The following is a 22,824-nucleotide window of genomic DNA, read 5'->3' as shown; positions in this document are numbered from 1 at the left end:
AAAAGTTTTTCTGGGAAACACGTTTATCTGGTTAAAGCTAGCGAAACATGTGCACAAAACACAGCTCATTAATGGAGAAAGTGATGTGGGAATCCATAGGGGATACCTTGAAAGTCATGGGTAATTTCCCATCCCAAAACTACTGGTATCAGTCATTTTGAGTGTAAAATTACTACATTTGAATTTCTGATGAAGACCTCAATGGGAATTACATATTAAAATATATGTTGTGAGTTGCCCACATTTCTTGGTGCAGAGTTCACACCAGGCGTTAGATATAGATAGAGTATATGTTCTGATGTTAGCAAATACTAAACAGTAATCACAATTTCAAGGTATCACTCTTTCTACTTACTTTTTCTCCTTTTACACCTGGTTTTCCACATTCACCTCTTTCACCCTAACAGAGAACAAGGTATAACAAATTGAAAACATGCACTGGTATTTACAGATAAAACACTTGTGCCATTAACATCATCATTTGTGACATGTGGACCTGGGCTAAAATTATCCCCTCCTAGGGATCATGGAACATCGTTGATGCTGAGTTACTAAAGCAATAAATCGACTTAGCTTTGGATGAACAAAGAGACTTTACCAACATAGTGGTTTGACCAATGATTGTTTCGTTCGATTAGTGTGCCATAATGACAAAATAATCAATGTCTATAAAATTGTCTCCCTTTTCTCTATAATATGAATGTGTTGAAAACTTGGAATGATTGATTGGTCTTAGAACATTTCTGGTGTGACATTTGTGACTGTAAAGAACAAGATTTGCCATGTGAATTTATTGGTATATTGAATGTATAAATTGTATATTTGATACACTTTTTTAACTGGTTTTGTATGGAGGAATACAATTATATATTGGAACTTTGATTCTATCAAGATTTCTTGGTGATATTGATTACAATTGGGTGTGAATGGTGTGTGATTTGCAATTAGGCATTTTTGATATATTCCCAAAGGGAATTTAATTTTGACTGACAGTCTACTTGGTGCCCTTTTCCTTTGGGTTGTAGGGGGCCCTCTCCTGTTTTTTTCTTCACATCTTAGATGGCTCCTGGATGAGGGTGGTACAGCAGCACTGATTTTATTAGATCTCAGTGCAGCCTTTGACACTGTGTACCATTCCATTCTCCTGGAAAAGCAAACGTCATTGGGCTTGCAGGGTACTGCACTGGCCTGGATGTCTTTGTTTCTTGAAGACCATTCATTTCAGGTCTTCTCAGACAGTGCTAGATCAAAATCATGTGCACTTGTTTGTGGCATTCCCCAGGGGATAGCGTTAAGACCAATGCTGTTTAACATCTATGCAGGTCCCCTTGCGGAGGAAGTTGACAGCTGCATCTTAACTTTGTTCCATTATGCAGGCGACGCACACACCATCTTTGCTTTATCGTTTGCACAGGGTGATGGCATCAGAACCCTGAACCTATGCCAGAACAGGATTTCCACATGGATGGGTGCAAACTAACTTAAGCTCAACAGCGCGCAGACTGAGGTTATGGACCTGAGAAAAACTCATCAAATATGGGTTTTTCAGCATTGCCCAGAGTCTGTGGATAGCCTCCCAGATTTGTCACCCAAGGTAAAGTACCTCGGGTTCTGGTTGGATGAGAAGCTACTATAAAGACGCAGGTAGCCTCCACTTATCTCGCAGTTCTGAGGTGGGTAAGAAAGATCATAGGAATAATACCACTCTATGCCCAGAAAACTGTGATTCTAGCATTATTCTTGTCCAGAATTGATTACAGGAATATCTTATACTTGGGGGCCGAGAAGGCAGTCATCTGGCACATACAAGTAGTTCACAATGCTGCAACCAGACTGCTCTTTTGCCTTTCTAAGCATTCATCGGTGTTGTATCTCCTCGGGGGAGCTTCACGGCTCGCAGACAAACATATACAGCTAAAAGCCTCGTGCTATATGCACATGGCACATGGCAAGATTCGGCACTACACCACACTATATACAAGATGTGGTGGTGTCTTATCAGCCCTTATGCCTGCTTCGGTCATCTAACTAGCCTTTGTGTAAATTCCAGAGAATTTGTCTAGCAAGGATGGAGGGGGAGGGAGGTCATTTTCATACCCTGGTGGGAAGCTCTGGAACGCCCGTCTGGAATCCCTGTGAAACTACTTTTCTTTTATGGTGTTTCGCAAGGTATTGATTACTTGGCTGTTTTAAACTAGAGGCTGTACTCATTTGTTCCGGGTGCAGACAAGCACTTTATAAGACGCGATAATAGCAATGATAATAATAATTCCCTATAGCAGAGATTGTTCACTTATGCTGTTTCATGGGCGGGTAGTGAGTTGTATAATCATGCTTGTACTTAAGTCTATTCTTCAGTGTTAGATTAGTAGTGTGCTTATAACACAGTGCATGTTGAATATCCTGGGTTCCAATTTCGGACAACTGAGTATGTGTTACCTGCAAACGTAGGTGAACACCCGCATACCTGTAGGATTCTATGTGTTCACTTTGTCACCCAAGCAGATAATTTCAGACTGTAGAAATCTATTCAGATTTACTTCTCTCAAGGACAGGAATAAGTGCAGTTCCAGGGAGGGAACTTCTCATATTTAATGGGGTGTAACAGTGAAAATTATTTTCCTGTCCAGAAACATAAACAATCTAATTGTGCAAATATGAATTTGCATCAGAAAATTGCTTATGTTTCAATTTCCATTGGCTGGCAAATTCTGTTTGAGTAAATGTTACGGATGACAAATTACTCTTGCTATAAATTTCCAAGAATTCTCCAGGGATTCTTCATGAATCCCTAAACAGTCTGTATTTACTACACTTACTAATAAACCAATGGTAGGAAATATCTGTGTGCTTGTTTGTGAATCTGCGATTAACTTCCAGTTTGGTCATGTTTTCGAGGGTGAAATGTCCTCTTAACTTTTGGCATCCAATATTTCCTTTAGTTTCCAGATGATCTCAAATGCGTGCCACTTACAAGCATCATAACAACATGAACCATGCTGAAGGATGAGTTTACTATGTTTCCACAAAAGCATTATTGGTTGTAATGAATCTAGGAGTTCATTATTACACATACACATTTCTTTACACGCTGTAGGACTGGCCTGTCGGGCAGTCTTGCATTGCCACATGAGCCAGATATGGGCTGTTGTGGTAGTCCCCTCATGGCCCAGGTGACCAAAACAAAACCAACAGACTCACTGGCCCTTTCAAGGTGACCCCTCTGGCGGCAGTGTCATACTGCCAGAATGCCACACATGCCAGTCCATTGAAAGTTAAGGAGATAGGTCCCGGGATGTGGGGTAGGCTGGACCGTGTATAATTTTTGGAAAAACAAGTGCCACCCCCACCAATTTTCAGTGCTCTTTACTGCGAGCAAACAAATCAAGAAATGAATCACCGATTTGTTTGGTATATTTATTTTTACCTGTTGTTTAAGAAGTTCAACGTATAAGTTTAAACGAGTTGTCCGAGGAAGACACTCAACATATAACCAATACTAGACAAAAAAAGAATATATATCACAAAATTCACGAAAATAATTTCAAACAAGGGAGAACACACAATTAGTGTAATACATATTTCATAGTGAATGGTCATTTAGCAACATTCATTTCATAGTGAATGATCATTTAACATTCATTAGATTGATCGGAACATTTGCTCATCCAAAAAACAATATGTACTCAATGAAGGAGACACGTTCTAGGAAAACAATGGAAGAATGCAGACGAATTAATCAAATAGCCAGTGGAACCAAGAAAACAATTATGTATTCTCTGTGCATTCCTCCAATGATGCCGACGCGTTTCGAGACCGTGAGACAAGTTAACGGACTCTCATCAGGGCTCATTCAATCTGGATCTAAAAGTGTGTGTTAAAAACAAAAAAGAGAGCGACATGTCACCATTGTGTTCAGTACCCGGGTGACTGCCCCCACTGCCCCTCTAGGCCCTTTTAATACCTGAAAGTGGCTCCGGAGGCCTGATCTCGGGGATCTGTGTACACCAAAACTTGTAGTGGGACCTTGTTATCTGTAAGATAACATAGAACTTAAAATGCCGTCAGGCATTGCATATTCATTAAATACACACGCGGGGAGACCCGCGAAACATCAAGAAAGAAATCATCGTATTCATACCTAGGACAGTACCGGGATTACTCCCTGCCCCTTTCTTATTTCAAATGTCCCGTCATTCCTTCTTTGGACCTGTGGAGTGCGAACCAAAGTAGCCGCATTAGGCTATTGTACCAACTCACAAATTAAGGTTGCGCAAACGATATTTACAAAAACAAAGATTTTGCAGCCGCCTACCTGGAGACTCAGCGTTTTGTCAGTGGTCTCAGGTAAATGGGCGTGCTGTTCGTTCTGGTGGAGGCAAGAGAGCGTATAATTGTGTTAAAAGCCTGCCAGTAGTCATACTGTTTGTGTCGGGCGGGGTGAGTTTTTAAATCTCAGATGTTAAGTGCAAGTTTACCTTAGCTTCAGTTTCTGTGGATCTCAACCAAATCAATAATCCTTCGTGCGTTAAGGTGAAGCAGGTAGTGGCAGAGTGGCACTTAATCCCATATATATGTCTGTAGCCTGTCAAACAAAGGCGGAAGACTCGTCAGTAAACGTCTCCATTTGCGCATACAAAGCGTAACATTGAGTGTTGTGTGGAGCACTCACCAGCTCAGTAGGCGCTCCGTTGTCAGTCTATTCAGGTTCGATTCCGAATCAGTACTGCCATGTTTGGGGCGGAGTTATAAACCTTTATTTAGCGCATAGAATTCTGGGACATGTAGTTTGAAAGAGGTAAACAGGATTAAAGCCTCGATACTTCAGACATGGTGTTTAATCCAGTTTGGGCACTGTTAAATCGCATAATTAAGTACGCCTCCTTGCGCAGGAGGGTTTCCTCGATATCAACAAGACCTTTTTTAGTGGGCATTGTATACAACACAGTCCAGGAGAAATCAGTTTCTGTATGTGATTTGTCAAGAAAGTGTTGGACCATTGGGGCACTGAGCACTTTATTTTTGATACGAGATCGATGCTGTGTTATCCTGGTGTTCACCTGCTGGTTGGTCTTCCCTATGTACAATTTAGGGCAACCGCAGGTGATGGCGTACACAACATTTTTGGTCCTGCAGTTGGAGAACCCTTTATTGGTCCATTTTACCTGCTTGTGTTGAAATTCAGAACCTTCTAGGCAGGACCCACAGGACACGCAATTACCACATTTGTGGTGCCCCTCAACTGGTTTGAGGCCCCATTTGGATAAGAGGTCTTGCTTGGGTTTGGATGTGGCAATGTCGGCACGTACCAAGTGTTGGCCGATACTTCTGTTTTTTCTGTAGGCAAAAATCGGCCTGGGGAAGGGACACTCCAGTTCTTCCAATAGGTGCCAATTCTTTAGGACCATTTGTCTGACGCGATGTGTGTCAGGACCAAAAGTTGTGACACTTGTTTTTCCAAAAAATACACATGCCAGTCCAGCACTAACTTTATGAATGATTTGCTTATACATAGTAATGCTGAGGGCCCGATTCATAAAGGTAAACTGACACTTTTTTGTAAGTTTATGTTTGTCTTCCATTCACAAATGAAGTTATGGGTAGCATATTTCCGACTGCGGAGTCTCCGCACATAAAAAGATATGCCATTTTATGTGCGCAGACACTTGTAAAGACACTACTCGTAAATCCCTTTGTGAATAGCAAACAAACGCAATCTTACACAAAAGTGTAAGTTTACTTTCTTGAATCAGGCCCTGAGAATCAGTGACACAAATCTGGATTGTTAAAATGGCTGAGGTAATACAACTTGGATAAGATAGGGTGACTGTGGTGAATGCTAAATGCAGTGATCAATGTTGGCTGTGTTAAAAAAAATAGAGAGTGGCATAAGTCACATCACTGTTTGAATCACATTAGTGGCAGACATAAGTTGTATTACCCTGAGCAGCTTGGTAATAACTTTCTATCAGATAATTACCTAAATACATCTAGGGTATTTGAATCAGGTAGGGGCAACACTGTCAAAGTATTGCTCGAAGGTGCCTTCGAGTCTAAGCTTCGTTATGATGTAGAGACATTCTACTGAGTATAATTCCTGGAAAGGTGTGCTGCCATCTTATTACATTTTGGTTTGGTGCCTTACCTTGTCTCCTCGGTATCCGGGAGCACCCTATACAAAAAAAAGAAAATAAAGAATGTTAAAATGTAACTGTACGGAACTGCAGTAAAAGGTCATGCAACTAACTTGTCGATATTCACATTGCCTTCCCAACGATCCAGGCATCGGTTAATAAATTAATAAATATATTTCTGTTTTTTATGTATCATAAAGCAGAAGAATAGAAAAAGGATTAATAAGTATTTTGTAAAATGTTTTTTGAAGTTGATAAACCTTAACATATTTCTTTGACAAACTTCCAAACCTATGTATGTTTATATGCTGTCTAGCCAAACGATTTTAGCTAACCTACTTGCAAAACAACCCTCTCCCCTGCTGCTGCAACTCATTTATCCTCATCAATCCGGCTTCATCCCTTGTAGGAATACATTCCCGAACATCCATAGACTTTGTCACCTGGTCAACAGCAATCTATTATGAGCTACCAATTTGGCTGTTGCTGTTAATATGGAAAGGGGCTTTGACATCTTAAGTTGGGAATTCCTGTAGGTGGTGATGGAGGAGATGGACTTTGGGGTAGAGTTCAGGATGCTGGCTAGACTTTTATACACAAACTCAACAGTGCACATTCAAAGTGGCAAGATTATCTCTGAGGCTTGGAAGGTGCAGAGGAAAACCAGCCAGGTTTGCCCCCTGTCCACTCTGCTGTTTGCACTGGTCATATAGCCAATGACTGTCATGATTAGGGGGAAAGAATCGTCTACAGGCGTGGCTTTGCATAGTCACATGTACATAGTTGCACTATGTGCGGATCATTTACCTTAGGGACCTTGATCGTTTACAGTAGTTTGAAAGACATTCCGGTCGGAAACATAATAGGAGGTCATGTATACTACCTCTGAAACCCAAGCAGAGCACCCAGAAAGAAGACTGAAGTGAATAGAAATGCAGACAAGGCAAGAGGAAGAAGAGGTTTATTTACTGTTTTCTAAGTTCTTCTTGAAATGACTGAGTGCGAGAGCCAACATTCCAAACTGTCAAAATAAGCACTATCACATGGATGGGGGAGTAGGCATCGATGTACCATAGTGGAAGGAATAAAATGATGTAATATAATCATACCTAAATTATTGAAATATATATGACTTAAGATAATTATAACACATCTCCCCACCATAAATTAGCAGACATAAAAGTTAATTTATAACAAAATCCTTTTGCCAAGTTTGCACTACTCTTTATCTTTGAAGATTGCAAAGCCTTTACCATTTGAGACGGTAGTGGTTGAATCTCGGTTGCTATTTTGATTTGTCGGTGTTCCATCTTGGGATTTAGCAAATCTATCCATGGACCACTTCTGACCATTTTCAACTATCACAACACTGTGTTTAAACAGAACAATGCCGTAGCTTTGTAGAATTTGTTCACCTTACCACACTCTCTATCAAGCCTTTTCGCCATAACCTAGTCACTCACTGACCAACTTTGCCTTTTAGCACCATGTTTTAATTCATACCATTCTTTGTATTTACATTGGTTCTTTAGCACATTGTCTTTTGATGTTTCATGGTCTACAGGCATTCTTTTCCCCTCACCAATACAGAATGGACAAAGCTCTGTGCATGGATTCCCTCCCTTAAGTAAGTTGAATGGGAAAACTCCAGTGTTTAGGTTTGGTGCTGTGAAATATGACCACAGAAGCTTTTGTAATAATTTCTCCACACTAAAACCATTGGCAACTGCTAACTGTGTGTTGTCTTTTAACATATGGTTGACCCTTCAACTAACCCACTGGCTCTAGGGTAGTACAGAAATGTTTTCTCATGTTTCTCTAGAAATATCTGCTAGAAAAATCTTAATTTCTTGAGATGTAAATTGATCTCCATTGTCCTTCACCAATATGGAAGGTTTACGTTCTATGCAAAAACTGTCCCACAAGAAATCGTTAAGGTCTTCAGTAGTAATGTAATGCAACATTTTTGTGAAAATCCAATGACGATTGTAATCAATTAAAACAAATATGATTTTGTTACACATTCCTAGTGTATCAATGGGACCAATAATATCAAGGACAAGCTTATCCCAAGGTTTTTCAGGCACTGACACAAGCTACAAAGGAGCTCTGCCTGCAAGTTTGCTTTCATCGCTTAAGGAGTAACATGTAAAATCCTTTATTTTTTGTTCAATGAATGCATCCATCCTTGTGAACCAGAAAGTGCACCTGGCTTTACTCTAGTTGAAACTCCTCCCTAGATGACCTTCATGGGCAAGATCAGCAATCGTATCCCACAAATCCCTTGGAGGTATCATTTTGTCATTTCAGAAAATTACATCATTGTCATGGATGTTGAGTTAAATTCTTACTTCTCAAAAATCCCTAAACTCTTTGTCCAAATCACTACGCCTCATAGGTTAACGCTTGCTGAAGTAACTCCTGATACAATGGAGAACAGAACATATTTTACTCTGCTCAGACTCAGATATGGCAGGTACACTTGCTTCAGGTATGGAAAAGTCAAGGTTTTTTCTCAACCTCAAATTTCTGAAAGGATAACCTTGAAAGGAATTCAGCCGGTTGATTCTGATTTCCCCAAACATACTCTATTTCAAAGCAAAATCACTCTAAACTCAACATCCAATTAGCAATGCGGGGTGTGACGTTATTTATCCTCTTGGAAACAGAAGGTAAGAGGTATCTGATCAGTACAAATTGTGAATGGCAGACTGCATGAAAAGAACTTGAAGCGTTTTCCGTTCAGTCTCACACTAATGCCTCCTTCTCCATCACAGAGTTATTCATTTCAACTTTGGACTTACATCTTGACGCAAAAGCGACAATGTTTATCATCCCAAACAAAAGTTTCCCTTTTTTGGGTGATTACGCAAAATGCAGCTAATATCTGCTAAGGTTTTTACGTCATCACTAACACTTTATTCGGTTTTTGCACAGAAAACCTTGAAAGTCAAACAAACACAATTAAAAGTCACCATCTGACACATGGAAAAACAGTACAGTGTGACCATCATGGGCCCATAAATAAAAGGTTAAAAAACAAGCACTATAGCTAGAACAAAGTGTCAAAAATATGAAACAACATCATCGAAGCACCACAAAGTACAAAATTGGTCATACGGGCTGTATCAAGAGAAATAAAGCTGTCAATCACGATCCCATAAAATACAAAATTGTAAAATTGGACCATGTTGAAACCTGATTCATGTTAGCACAATAACAGGCAATTGTCCATAAAGGTTAATCACAGGTGGACCTAAGCCTAAGAGCAGCCTTTAAAAAGCTAAGAACATACAATACTGAATGGCTTGAAAACAGTTGTAAAAAGATAAAAGCAGGTCTAACCCACCTAAAACTTACTTTTCTAAGAATAGGGATAATAAAAGACTTTCTCAGTACCTCACAAAAACTTCAAAACATTAAAACGTGCATCATATCCTGTGGAGACTTTCCGTTGCAGCCACAGGGTGGAGGCACTGCACTATATATGCACCAAAAGGATGTGCTAAAAGATACTGAAAGAGGTCCAATAAAAATCTGGTTCTAAAAAACTAAAAAAACGGTCATGGTTACTTTTAAACCATAAAAGATAGGGTTCAGTTGATGACACAGTTTTCAATAAAAAAATACCTACGCACACTAGACCTCCTGTTGGAAATGGCCCTTTTTGCAGGGTTATCCCCAAACGTTTTGCTTCTTCCTCCTTTATTTTTCCTGACCTGTGGTTTTGGCAATAGGACTCTGGGCACTTTACCACTGCTAATCAGTGCTAAAGTGCATATGCTCTCTGTATAAATTGCTATTATGATTGGTAATCCATGATTGGCATATTTGTTTTACCAGTAGGTCCTTAGTAAAGTGCACTGAGTGTGCCAGGGCTGGTAATTCAAATGCTACTAGTGGGTCTCCAGCACTGATTGTGCCACTCACATGAGTAGCCCTAAAATGGTGTCTCAGGTCTGCTACTGCAGTGCCTGTGTGCAGTTGTTAACTGCCATGTTGACCTGACCAATGTCCACACTGGCCAAGCCTAACCCTTCCTGTACATATTAGACACCCCTATGGAAGGCCCAAGGTACCCCCTGGGCAGGGCGCAGTGTATGTGAAAGGTAGAGCTTGTACTAGTGTGGGTGACATGCTTTGATAGTGAATTACAGCCATTTTCGTTTTTCACTATTGAAAGGCTATCTTGCCCACATGCTAGAATGGAGAATGCTGTGTATAATGTTAACCTGCATATCTTCCCTTAGGAGCAAAATAGAAAATCGCAATCTGGTATCCCTGAACTCAGAATTTAATAACCCATCTGTTAGTAGGGATGTTTTTTAAATCCTGTGTTTGAAAACAGCACTTTTAGAAAGTGTCTGTTTTCTTGTCTGACCTTTCTGTGTACCTTTGCCTGTTTGTGAATTGACTGGTTTGTGAGTGACAGGGGCTGTTGTGGCTCCAGGAGGCTGGCTGGGTCAGCCCAGGGTTAAATAGCTCCATCTGCATCCTGAATGGTGGGAGGGGATAGCACCTGGGCCTGAATGGGACTCTGCCCTGCAGTTGCTTTGCTGCCAAGGAGAGGGGAAGGACTTTGCTGTGTGCTTTGTCCCCTTGCTTAATTCTCAGCGATATTCACGCATTTCGCCGCTATCGCTGGATATTTTAGCACAATGGAGAAAAACTTTGCTAATAGCATGTTTTCTCCGCTAACATATCCAGCGATAGGCAGCAATAAAAAAAATGCGCTAAGCACATTTTGCGATAAATATCGCTATTCCTTGGTAATATGCCCCGTAGTGACTGATTTCTGTCTGAAAGACACCCAACCTAATGACAATCAGAGGAAACAGTTGCATCAGAGGTGAGTTTAAAATAGTGGGGGTGGGAAGCCTCACCATTTGGTTTCACTAAGCATGTACATTGTGGAAGACCACCAGGATAATTTAGCAATAGTCAAGATTATTAATGTGAAGGTGTTGTTCAGAGACCTGGTGGTGTGACAGAGCAATTGAAAGCTGTTCTTACATTTAATCAATAGTTTGTGGCTGTGGTGGTAACTAGAGTGGATTTGAAAACCTAGATTTCTCACACAGCCAGAGGTTGAAAGTGGGGTTGAAGTCAGGGTCGACAGAGATGAGGGGTTGGAAATAGATCATCTCTATTTTACAGGAGTATACAAACTAAATGTGCCAGGTGGCTGTGAGACAACTCACATTTCTGACTTGAAGGGAGAGTTCAAAAAGAGAAGATCTGTGTGTCATTAATGAAGAGGTGCTAGTCTATGCCAAATGAAGGATGATTTCACTAAAGAAAATAATGTAAACATAGATGAAGGAGCGAGCCTGGGTTTTGGAGAATGCCTCTGATGAGCTTGTGTGCTAGACGACTGAGAAGGAGAAGTCAGAGAGGTAGTAGAAAACCATTTGAGTAGCTAAGGACATTAAGCTGTGTTGGTGATTCCGAAGGACTGAGCATGTGATCAGAGTTGTAGGGTTATTGACCATACTGCTTGCTTTGTACGCGTACCGTGCTCTACTGCTTTTTGGCAATGTTTACAGTATAGATATTCCATATATATATAGAGACATGCACACATGGGAGTAACAGCGGGGCATGCTGCAGAGGTTGTTGGATGATACGTGAGGTGGAAATCTGCATTTGGACAGGAGGGCCAGCGTAAGGGGGTGGGAGGAAGGGATGCCAGTGGGTGATTGTAAGGATAGAGGGAGGAGTGTGGGTTAGTGTTTGGGAGGTGCGGATGCTTTGAAGAGTTTGCAGTCATTGGTGTACTTCATCACCTTGCATAGATTTATGATTTATTGGTTGTGTGGCCCTGCTGGGCCCAAAGGTTTATTTCAAGCCAAGAAAAGCAAGAAGGGTGGAGAAACAGTCAAAACAATGAACTGGCGACAGTCATACACCTCACACACTTTCCAATTGCACAGTGGTTGCAGAGAGACAGAAACCACCAAAAACCTGAGGCCATCTACCCCCTGTCAGGCGAGAACAGGAGGGCCCTTTCCAGCTACAAGTAAGGAGCCACAGTGAACATACATCACTCACTCAGTAGACGCTGTAAAGCGCAGCAAGTAGAGACCAGGTGTGACAAATGCAAACATAAATGAGTACATCTGCTCCCACTCAAGTGCAGACTTATGAGCTGTTAGAAATCATAAAGGTTTCTAAAAGTACTCAAAGAAACCTGTGGCTGTCGCAGCATCACAGGAGTACCCTGGCAGCTTTCCAGGAATGCTCCAGAAAAACCTCTGTAAATCCTTATTTACTAATATGAGAAATCATTTCCTTAGTATACCACAGTGCAAACAAAAACGCCTTGCATGACTACAATTGCACTTGGCAACATTTATCCTCCTAGGGAAGGTATTTCTTTGTATGGAAAACACCCTTTCCCCACTCCACGTAGGCGAAACAAACACCCCACAGCTCCCGCAGTACATGGAGCCAGACGGCATTACATGAAGGGGGCCCTTCAGCTTGTCTACAGTAAATGTGTGTCTCTCTAAAGCAGCTGCAGTGAAAGGCATGCTGTGAGCTGACACCGTGCAGACACAGGACTGCAGAGAAATATAGAAAGTAGTACTTTGTGTCTCTTTCAGACATAGTCTACAAGGCCCACTTTGAGAGTGGGTGGTGGCCCAGGGTAGAGTGTTTTTCACAGAGCACTGCTCATCTGAGAGGGAAAGAGGTATTCCTGGACTGACCAGGTCCATAACTTGGGCTGCCACTTTTCTCAGAGGAAAACACCAGCCAAAGGGTTCTTTGTTGATAATTCAGCAAAGGTCCAAACATGCTTCTTAAGTAGAACTTTATTTGAAATTGTCTTTTTTAATTTTTGAACATGGCCTTTATCGTTTTGTTTACCTTAATTATCAGTCAGGGGACATTAGGGCAGCTTCAGAACCCACTTTAAAGAGTTTTCCCGCAGGGCATTAAAATATAGGTCATGCCGGTATAAAACCCGCCAGGTGGCACCCCTAGTCGTAACATAGACCACCTAGATCCATTGCGACGCAAGGTGGTCTCCTAAACTTCAGGGGCTCTTCGATTCTTCGGGTGGCCCCAGTTCCGCTCCAAGGCCAGTGAATATCTGTGATGTATGGCAGACTCATGTGGCCCTCTTCCCGTTAGCAGGGAAGCCCCATCATTTGACGTTGCACCACTAACATCCCCTTGTCAGTTTGGGTGTGTTTCTTTCTCGTTGCCACCAGGAGTCGGATCTCCTCCTGCCATTAACAGTGGTAAATCAGTACAAAAACATTTACATTCACAAATGTTTAGAACATTTCCCCTCTTAAACACCAACTCCCTGCCTGAAGAAGTAGATTTATTGCCACGAAAATGTTAGTGTGAGCAAATCTCTTTAGAAGTGCATGCATATCTCCCAACTGGTGTTTGTCGCCCTTCTTGGACTGGCCTTCACCCTCAAAACTATGAATTTGAATGATTGTACTACTGAACATCAACACCAAAAATATGAAGGTAGAAGAATATCAAAAACAGAATATTGAGGGACAAAATATTCAAAGGTAAGTGCATATATAGAAGCATAGAATCACTACTGCTAAGTCGACATCTATGAACCTTTAACTCCTTGGCCGCAGTGGTAATTCCGCTGCGGTGCTGGGGGGAGGGCGGTCCGCGCTGTGCCGCCATGCTCGTGACGGAACCACTCCATCACGAGCCACGGGCGCGCTGTGCTTGTGAAGGATTGGTTCCATCATGGCCCCGCCCGCTCAATAGAACGCCCGCGCAGGCGCGGAATTCCTGCTGCGAGGGTGGGGCGACCGCGCCATGACGGAACCACTCCGTCGCCAGCACAGCGCGTCCGTGGCTCGTGAAGGAGTGGTTCCGTTACGAGCACGGAAGAGGTTAAGATATATGTGCTATAGGTATATGTATGTGGAGCTAGGTAAAGAAAATCTGGACTTACTTAGCGGCTATTTTATTTATGATATTCTGTCCTTGATATTGTGGTTTTGATATTCGGGGTGCATGCCACTTGGATAATATCAATCATCCTAAAGAACGTTTTTCATTTTTATTGATTTAAAACACCCTCCGAAATAGCTCAATCTCAACAGTTTCGGAGGCTAAAAATGTTGAGGTAAAACCACCTCTTGTGAATTACCCACGTATTTTGTTAAAAATGGTATCTGCATGAGTAAGCTAAATTTACGCAAACAATAGCTTTCCAATGCAGCCACTGGAATAAAAGGAGCTCCACTGAACTCCAAGTTATTGTCACAGAGTAAAGAGCCGATGAGTGATGGATGGAGATTGAGGGAGTTGGACAAGCCAGGTTTCTCACTGTACAAAAATGCGGACAGAACTGAAATGATGGGCGTGGGAATTGCAAGTGAATGTATAGAGAAACAGAGCGATTCACTAGTCTTCTACACAATGCTCCTACAATGCAACTCTTCCTCTAAATGTATGGCTTTCAGAAACGAGTTCTGTCCAGCAAGAGAATGAATCACAGTCTTATCCCCACCAGTGCAGCAATGTGTGAACCCCTTAGGCCCACTGAGGACAAGAAGGGGTCTTTGTCGCATTCCATAGCATTCCACACAGCTCTCTGTTGTGAATTCCTCCACGAGTAACGCAGCAGATGCATCTGTGGAATGTAACTTAAACAGCAGCAGCATTATCGCCAAGACAGATAAAAAAAATTGTGAAATGCATTTCGTATCTTGGACATACTTTATTGGAGGATCATTTCTAACAATGAATTTCACAGCCATGCCACGTACAATGCGTGGAGTGTTAAGCACTATGGGGTATATTTACAAGCCCCTTGCGCCGCCGGTGCGTCTCTTTTAATATGAAAAAAAGTGACGCACCGGCGGCGCAAGGGGCTTGTAAATAAGCCCTAAGGGTCTGCTGAAACTTTTGCGCTGCCAGAGCGTCTCTTTATGGACATTCAGGTGGCTCAATGTGCCAGCGGCATATTTATAAGGCCACATAAAGCCACGTTACGTGGCTTTTCATGAGCTTATAAATATGTGCCCCTTTCACGCAGGAAACTGCATGAATGGGGCGTTCCATGGGTGTTGCTGGGGGTGTTCCCAGCAACACCCATGGCTTTTTGACACTGCCTCAGATTTGCAAGAAATCGTAAGTCTGCGGCAGCGCCAAAATCTCACACCTCCCCAGGGGAGGCGTAAGGGAGGCACAACGAGGAGAATTATCTTTATTTCTCCTCGTTTTCTAGAAAGAAGAAAAATAAGTTTCTTGTGATTGTTTTTGTGCAGGAAGGTTTACCTTCCTGCACAAAAATAAGCATCCCCGCAACGCAGGCACTCTTGCAATATGGCGCAAAGGTGCCTGCATTGGCACACAGTAGCCATTTGTGGACCGGCGCAGGGGAAAAGGACGGGAATGCACTGTATCCAATAGGTACGGTGCATTCCTGCCCCCTTCTTTTCCCATAGGGCAGCGCAGCAGCGAGGCCTGCTGCAGTGCCCTACGGCAAAAAGCCCATGAATGAGGCCCCATAGTGGGGATGTTATGCACAAGGAGTTATCAGGAAATTTGTACTATGATGCGAATTAATTACAAATTGCTAAAGTGATTTTAGAATAAAGCATTTGAAGTACTAACACAGTTGTGGGTAAAGAAGCGTTTCTTTTGACAAATAAAGTGATGGGTTCCATGTTAGGGTTTCCTTCGTTTGGGATTTCTATACCATAAACATTTTAATATACAATAACCGCACTAACTGTTTATAAAAACTATTATAAGACAACAGATCATACATTTACTAATGTTTTTCACGTCCGCTTGCATGATACAAGGCAACACAAAAGATAGCGCCAATACGTGCCATTGTAAAGGCATGCATGCGCAGAGCTACATAGCGATGCATAATAAAAAAACTAAATTGAACATCAGGAAGGAGTGTGCAAGAGTCTGACACTAGAAGAACTAAAATACTGGTGCACAATAAACTAGGGTGCGTCGAGGACAATATGGAAAAAATGTAAACACACATTAAAAAGGAAAAAAATGCCTTTCTTGAGCAGACTCATCAATGGGAAAAATTGCAGTAATTAATTTGTCACTGACGAATTTGTTTTTATTGACAATGTCAATCCCACACAGAGCTGAAGGCAGGAGATGATCATCCATGGTTGGTGGCCTCCTTTCATGGTGTGGATTTTTAAGGTATAGAAAACTGGCATCTTCATGATCTTATACATAAAATAAATATGGTGCAGTTGCACCCTTGTTGGTCAAAAGAGCCGCTCTACACTGAAAATACCTTGCACCCGTGAGACAGAGGTGACTTTTTTGCACAGAGTGCTACTACCTGCACCATCTCAGATTTGACACACGTAACAACTGTGTGTGTATCTGTGTGTGTGTGTTGTAATTTGACAGCGATTAAGTTGAGCGTTAGCGAAAGACATTTGAGTTTTGCCGTTATCTTAGCATTCGATGGCATCCATTTTGAGTTTGTGGCGGCCATTTTATCTGCCACGTGTTACCTCGTGTTGACCATGTGTGTTGTCCTACCTTTCTGCTTATGGCCTTTGAATCTGCCCGGCAACAAGCTATTAATAGCATCTCTGTCCTTGCTGCTGACCGTTAGGGTCCACATCTGTTATTCGTTAGCCATAGATTGGAATGTGTTAGCCGAGACCCCAAGACTGTTAACTCCTCCCACTGATCGATTGTGCTTCTCGATATTACCTTGTATGGACATAAAATATGCTCTTAAGCTTTGTACCACCTTCTTTTGAGCCCCTGTGTGGGTATAAATAAGCCTTCTGTCCGGTAGCCCTTTGTGCTACTTCTCACAGTGCCGAAGGGTACTGTCCGAACTTTAGCACCACCTCATGAGGTGTAATAAATTCTATGTTTTGTATTTCCAGTTTCCGTGCCAACTTTTCTTTTGGGTCTGAGAACTCTGTGCGCAGAAGGGCGAACCCCTTGCACTAGCGGGTCTGGCTGAGGCCTGCACGACAAATTGGCGCCCGGCACCTGGGGCTCATCGGCGACTCGGATGCCCGAAGGATTGGTCGTGACGAAGGTTCGGAACGTCGCTGAGGACGCGATCGCTGCCGGAGGAGACCCGAGTCTCGGCACCCGAGGTGCTTCTTCCTTACTTTCCGATCCGACCATCCAGGCGGCGCCGGTCCTCGACTGAGATCTCTTCTGCTGGTCTGCCGTGCAGTGACCGTTTGGTCGAATTTAGAACTTGGCAGTTGGAATCTGGACAGCCTATGATTGGTAAGAGCCCTGTTGTAGGTTTTGGAATTTGGATGCCCTTGAGTGGTAAGGTAGTTTTAGGAACGCTTACCGTGGCATATTTGTATTTGGGATAGACTTGTCTACATTGGCTCTTGTTTGATATGATATGATATGATTTGATATGATTTGATATGGATATATGAGTTGCAACCCATATAGGCAGGCAATGTGAGGACTTTTCCTCCACTTTTGATATGTATAGCGTAACGTACTAAGAAAGTACCTTAAGCGCTCTTTCCCTATAGTAGTGTATATTTTGCACTATTTTTGAGCATGCCTGTTCCCCGCGCACTTCGAAAGATGTGCTGCTTGTTTGGTGGTACCAGTTTACGATTTGAGGAATCGCAGCCGGCTCCCCCCGAGGGGACACCTAATAGAGAGATGTACATAAAATTTGGTCTTCCTGCCATAATGTACAGCACGTTGTGGCACAGGTATACCAAGAAGGACCCTGAGTTGCGGTGGCCACTGTATCGGTCATTTGATGCGCGTAAGGTTGAGTATGTGGAACGATGTTTGTTTGAGCGAAAGTCTAGGCGTGATATGTTTGAGAGTTTGCGAATGTGGGAGAAAGAAGTACGGCAGCAAGAGAAGCGTGAGCAAGCGTTGATTGAGAAAGAGCAGTGGAAGAGTGTGTATGAGAAAGCGCTTGAATTGAAAAAGAAGGAAGCGAAAGAACTGCAGGAGCGAGAGGAGAAAGAACGTAGGTTACAGATATCTGGCCAATATCCTGTCCGTCAGCCTCTCTATCCTGTCCTTAATAAACCGCAAGATGATTTTTTGTTATTAGATCGACCTCCACCTCCGTATGCCATTCTGTCCGCTCCGGCAGGGGATGAAGAGGACTCTGATTCGGGACAACAGAAAGCGCGGGACACTCGATCCATGTTGTCTACTGAACGAGCGGCCCACATCAGACAGACTGCTCGTAAAGCAATACATAGCACTGATCCTGCTTCTGATGTTTTTGCTACGATAAAGGGTTGGACAGAAAAGGAGCAGATATATTTCACTGCGTCATTTACTGATGAAGTTGTAGAAATGTTCCGAAAACACTCTTCAGTGTTAGAACCTGCTGATATCGCAACTAATCGTAAACAGTTACATGACGGTACTTTTTTTTTATCCCAGGTAGAAGACGCGATTAGACGATTAAAATTCGAGATGAGGCGACCCATCTGAAGGAGCAGAAAAAAATTGCGGACAACGTTCCACAGTCCAATCCGCCCGGAGAAGCGCAGTCTCCTATCTTCGTGACAGATAAGATGTTACCAGTTGTCATGAGGCCTATGCGGGAAGCCGCGCCTTTGTATGTTCCTCCTAAAGGAGCGGGTGATAATGACGATAAAAGTTCTGTTGATGCCAAGGGATATTTTATTTAAAATTGGGTATACACCCCTTGGAATAGAGCAGATGTAATGGCGCTTAAAAATGCATTGCCTGACCCGCGTAAAAACCCAGCCGCCTTTTACGAAGAAGTTGAGGGCGCTCTAAATTCCTGTACTATGACTTTAAGCGATACAGATCTGGTTTTCGGTCTCATTTTGCCCCCAGATATGTGGGGGACCGTTCGTAAAATTGATGATCGGGCTGTTTTAGGTGCTGAATGGAAGGACTTAGAGCGCATGGATGCAGACAGAGAGCCCTCACAAAAACCACATCGGTTGATATTAGATCTTCCTGCAGCCATTTTGACTGAACTTAAAACGATCATCCCCCCTAAAAAGATTGATTGGACTGTCTTAGCATCGTGTAAACAAAAGACAGATGAATCGGTTTCTGACTTTTTCACACGTTTCGAAGAAGCTTTTCATGATTTTAGTGGCCAGTCTTTAACAGATGATACCGGCAGGCATTTGTTTGTCGATAAATACGTTACGAATCTGTTACCAGGGATAGCTAGCCGCCTAAAAGCTAGCAAAAGTTCTTGGACTACTTCCTCTCCGGCCTCTGTCTTAACGATGACTCAATATTACGAGCGCCAAGAAGCGGAGGCGAAGGGGAACGAGGACAAGAAATCAAAAGAGTTAAAAACGAAAGTTATGTTGGCCCAAGTATATGGTCCGCCTTCTAGAGGTTACGATAGGGGCCCCGACAGAAATTATGACAGAGGTGGACAAGCACCACCTAATGCTCCTTATGGTCGTACGGATTTATCCTTAAACCAATGTGCATATTATAAACAGTTGGGTCATTGGATGCGTAATTGTCCGGCGCTTCGTCCCCAGCAGGATGCTAGGGGGCGTGGCCAAGGGAGAACTGGTTCAGGTTTCTCGGAGCCTCGAGGAAACACGAACGATCGTGCCCGATCTGACATGAACACACTCTCACAGAATAGACCAAACACTTTTGATAGGCGAAATCAATATCAAATGTCTGATTATGTTCAGCCCGATTTGTATGATTCTGCTCATGCATAGGGTTGCCTAGGATGGGGTAAGGAATGAGTTGAAGTTCCAGTAGATCAGACGGGTCCCTATGTTACAGCACATGTTTTGGGCTCTACTGATTGGTTTCTGGTTGATACAGGAGCTACACGTAGTGCTTTGTCTAAACAATTGGTTCCGAGGACTCCCCTGTCTGGCACAACTATTACTTCGATAGGTTTCGATGGAACGCCTTCCCTTAGCCCATTGTCACAGCCACTCTTATTTTATGTGGATAAATTCGATGCTCCATGCCCGTTTTTGCTTTCCCCTAACACACCAGATAATATTTTGGGTCTTGATATGTTGAAATATTTTAGAGCCACGATACGATGTTTTCCTGAAGGGCTACGAGTCATTTTGAATGATAACAAGAATTTATCTTGTCAAAGAAGATATTGCATTAGCCTCACTTCCCGAATCCTTGTGGGCTACTTCAGACACTGACGTGAGTCACATGGTCATTCCTCCGGTCCAGATTAGCGCCAAGGAGGGAGCTGTGTTACCCCGATTACCACAATACTGCATCTCACAGGAGGGAGAAGATGCACTCATACGAATTGTGCAGGATTTGATACGAGTTGGGGTTGTTGAGGAAGTCCCATACAATGTCTGCAATAGCCCGATTCTTCAGATTTTGAAGAGAGATACTGACACACGAGTTTACAGATTCATTATCGATTTGAGGGAGGTAAACAAAATTGTAGTGCCGCAGTATCCTGTGGTCTCTGATATCACAACACTCCTTACTTTGGTTCCCCCAACTGCCACTACATTTACTGTGATAGACTTGAAGAATGCTTTCTTTTCGATCCCTATTCATCCTGATAGCCGATATCTGTTCGGTTTCACTTTGAATAATAGATCGTATCGATTTTGTAGAGTTCCTCAACGCTATACTGAGAGTCCAAGTATTTACAGTCAAGCATTAAAAAGAGAACTTGATTCTTTCGTATTGATCAGAGGTGTGGCTCTCATACACTATGTCGATGACATCTTGCTGGCAGCCGACACTCCTGAGCAATGTGAAACATGTACTTTATCTTTACTTTCTTTTCTTGCTTCACATCATCACAAAGTTCCTCGAAAAAAGCTGCAATACTGTAGACCAAAGGTAACCTACTTAAGTCACCTTTTGTCTAAGGAGGGACGTGCATTGACATCAGATCGCATACAAGCAATTTTAGATACACCAGTCCCTACCACACAGAAAGGAGTACGTGCATTTTTGGGTCTTACTTCCTTTTGTAGACAGTGGATTTTGGGATTTTCACACATTGTTAAGCCCCTTTTAGCACTTTTGACGAAAGATACCCCAGTACCCCTTCCATGGACAGAAGAATGTGAAAGTGCTTTTCGACAGTTGCGACAAGCTCTTTGTTCAGCACCAGTGTGAGGCACACCTGATTATACGAAGCTTTTTACACTTTATGTACACGAGAAAGATGGATGTGCATTGTCATTGTTGGTTCAGTTACACGGCGACAAGCAACGTCCGTGCGCATACTTCTCAGCAGTTCTTGATCCTGTTGCTAGAGCATTACCTGGATGCTTTCGTTCAGTTGCAGCAACAGCGGTGTCAATTCGACAGAGTGAGGGAATTGTGTTGTCACACAAATTGTTAGTGTTAGTGCCACATGCTGTTGACGCCCTTTTGAATCAGACAAAGATGCAGCACTTAACTAGCGCTCGTCTCACAGGATATGAACTGACATTGTTAGCTCCCCACATTACATTGAAGAGATGCGCAACTTTGAACCCAGTCACTTTGTTGCAATATCCGGTGACTCAGCCTCAGTCACAAGAAACGCACGATTGTATTTTTCTGACTGAAGAACAGACAAAGGGTCGTATTGATTTGCAGGATACGCCCCTCCCAGATGTAGATGGTGAATTGTGGGTTGATGGGTCCTGCCTGAAGCTACCAGATGGTACGACCTCAGCTGCATATGCAATTACCACGCTTGAGACAGTAGTAGAGACAGCTCGCATACCACAGAAATCGGCTCAAGCAGCTGAGCTGATAGCTTTAACACGAGCATGTGAGCTTAGCGCTGGTTGGTGTGTGAACATTTACACAGATAGCAGCTATGCCTTCGGAGTAGCGCATGATTTTGGCCTACTCTGGAAGGAAAGAGGCTTTCTTACATCGCACGGAATACAGATAATGCATGGAGATTTGGTGCATACTCTTTTGACTGCATTGACATATCCGAAGAAAATTGCCATAGTGAAGTGCAGTGCACATAAGAAAGTAACAGATAAGATTGGACAAGGAAATGCTTTTTTAGACCGTGTAGCACGTGAAACTGCGATGCAGAGAAGTACCACTTCTATGTACGATAAGGTTTTCCTCCCAAAATGCAGGACCGCCAGCAGTCTGCTCATATACGATGTGCCTCCGTCAATGTGGGGTTCTGTGGCTCGTACTATCTGTCCACTTAATTCGAGACTTCTTATTGGAAGGACCTAAAAAGGCCTAACTCGAGATTTCTCATTGGAAGGACCTAAAGAGGCCTGACTTTATAACAACGAGATTATCCTTATATTGTGGGAATGTTGTAAATTTTATCCTGATGAAGGTGTTGGCTGATAAATCTTATTGCCAAAGCCGAAACGCGTCGATACTCTTGTAGACTGGGATACACTAAATCATTGGACTAAGATAACGTTTCCAATTCAAAGACATCTCTACAAAATTGGAGCATGATTTATATAAGTTAGACCACAGAATACCTTTGCAATTTTTTAACCAATGTGTTGTGTTTTATGTTCCCACCTTGTGATTATTTTCTGCTTGTACTTTGTTAGGATACATTGGTTATCCTTTTTTATTGTGAGTTTTTAAAGGTATAATAAACTGTATAATTTTTATAACTTTCTGACTATTCTTACGTCATCATGTTTGCTGCCTAGTATGAAAATCTGTATTGCGTAGTGTGTGATATAGATGCAAGGTTTTTTGTCTGCTTGGAATTGGTCCAAAGGGGGCTTTATTTTGT

The 22,824-nt window shown here is 42.5% G+C and overlaps 1 protein-coding gene across 1 annotated transcript in view; it reads right to left on the bottom strand.

The window, feature by feature from the left end:
- The window catches only part of COL28A1 (collagen type XXVIII alpha 1 chain), a 689,953-nt gene that overhangs the window by 491,079 nt on the left and 176,050 nt on the right, over positions 1 to 22,824 (bottom strand). The window contains exons 8-9 of the mRNA XM_086941924.1: positions 6,146 to 6,172; positions 356 to 400 (exon numbers count right to left, since the gene is read on the bottom strand). Coding sequence (XP_086798050.1) covers positions 356 to 400; positions 6,146 to 6,172 — 72 coding nt within the window. The remainder of the gene's footprint in view (positions 1 to 355; positions 401 to 6,145; positions 6,173 to 22,824) is intronic.

This window comes from Lissotriton vulgaris, chromosome 10, assembly GCF_964263255.1.
Source record: "Lissotriton vulgaris chromosome 10, aLisVul1.2, whole genome shotgun sequence".
Lineage (NCBI taxonomy): Eukaryota > Metazoa > Chordata > Amphibia > Caudata > Salamandridae > Lissotriton > Lissotriton vulgaris.
This window is presented reverse-complemented; position numbering and strand designations above follow the sequence as displayed.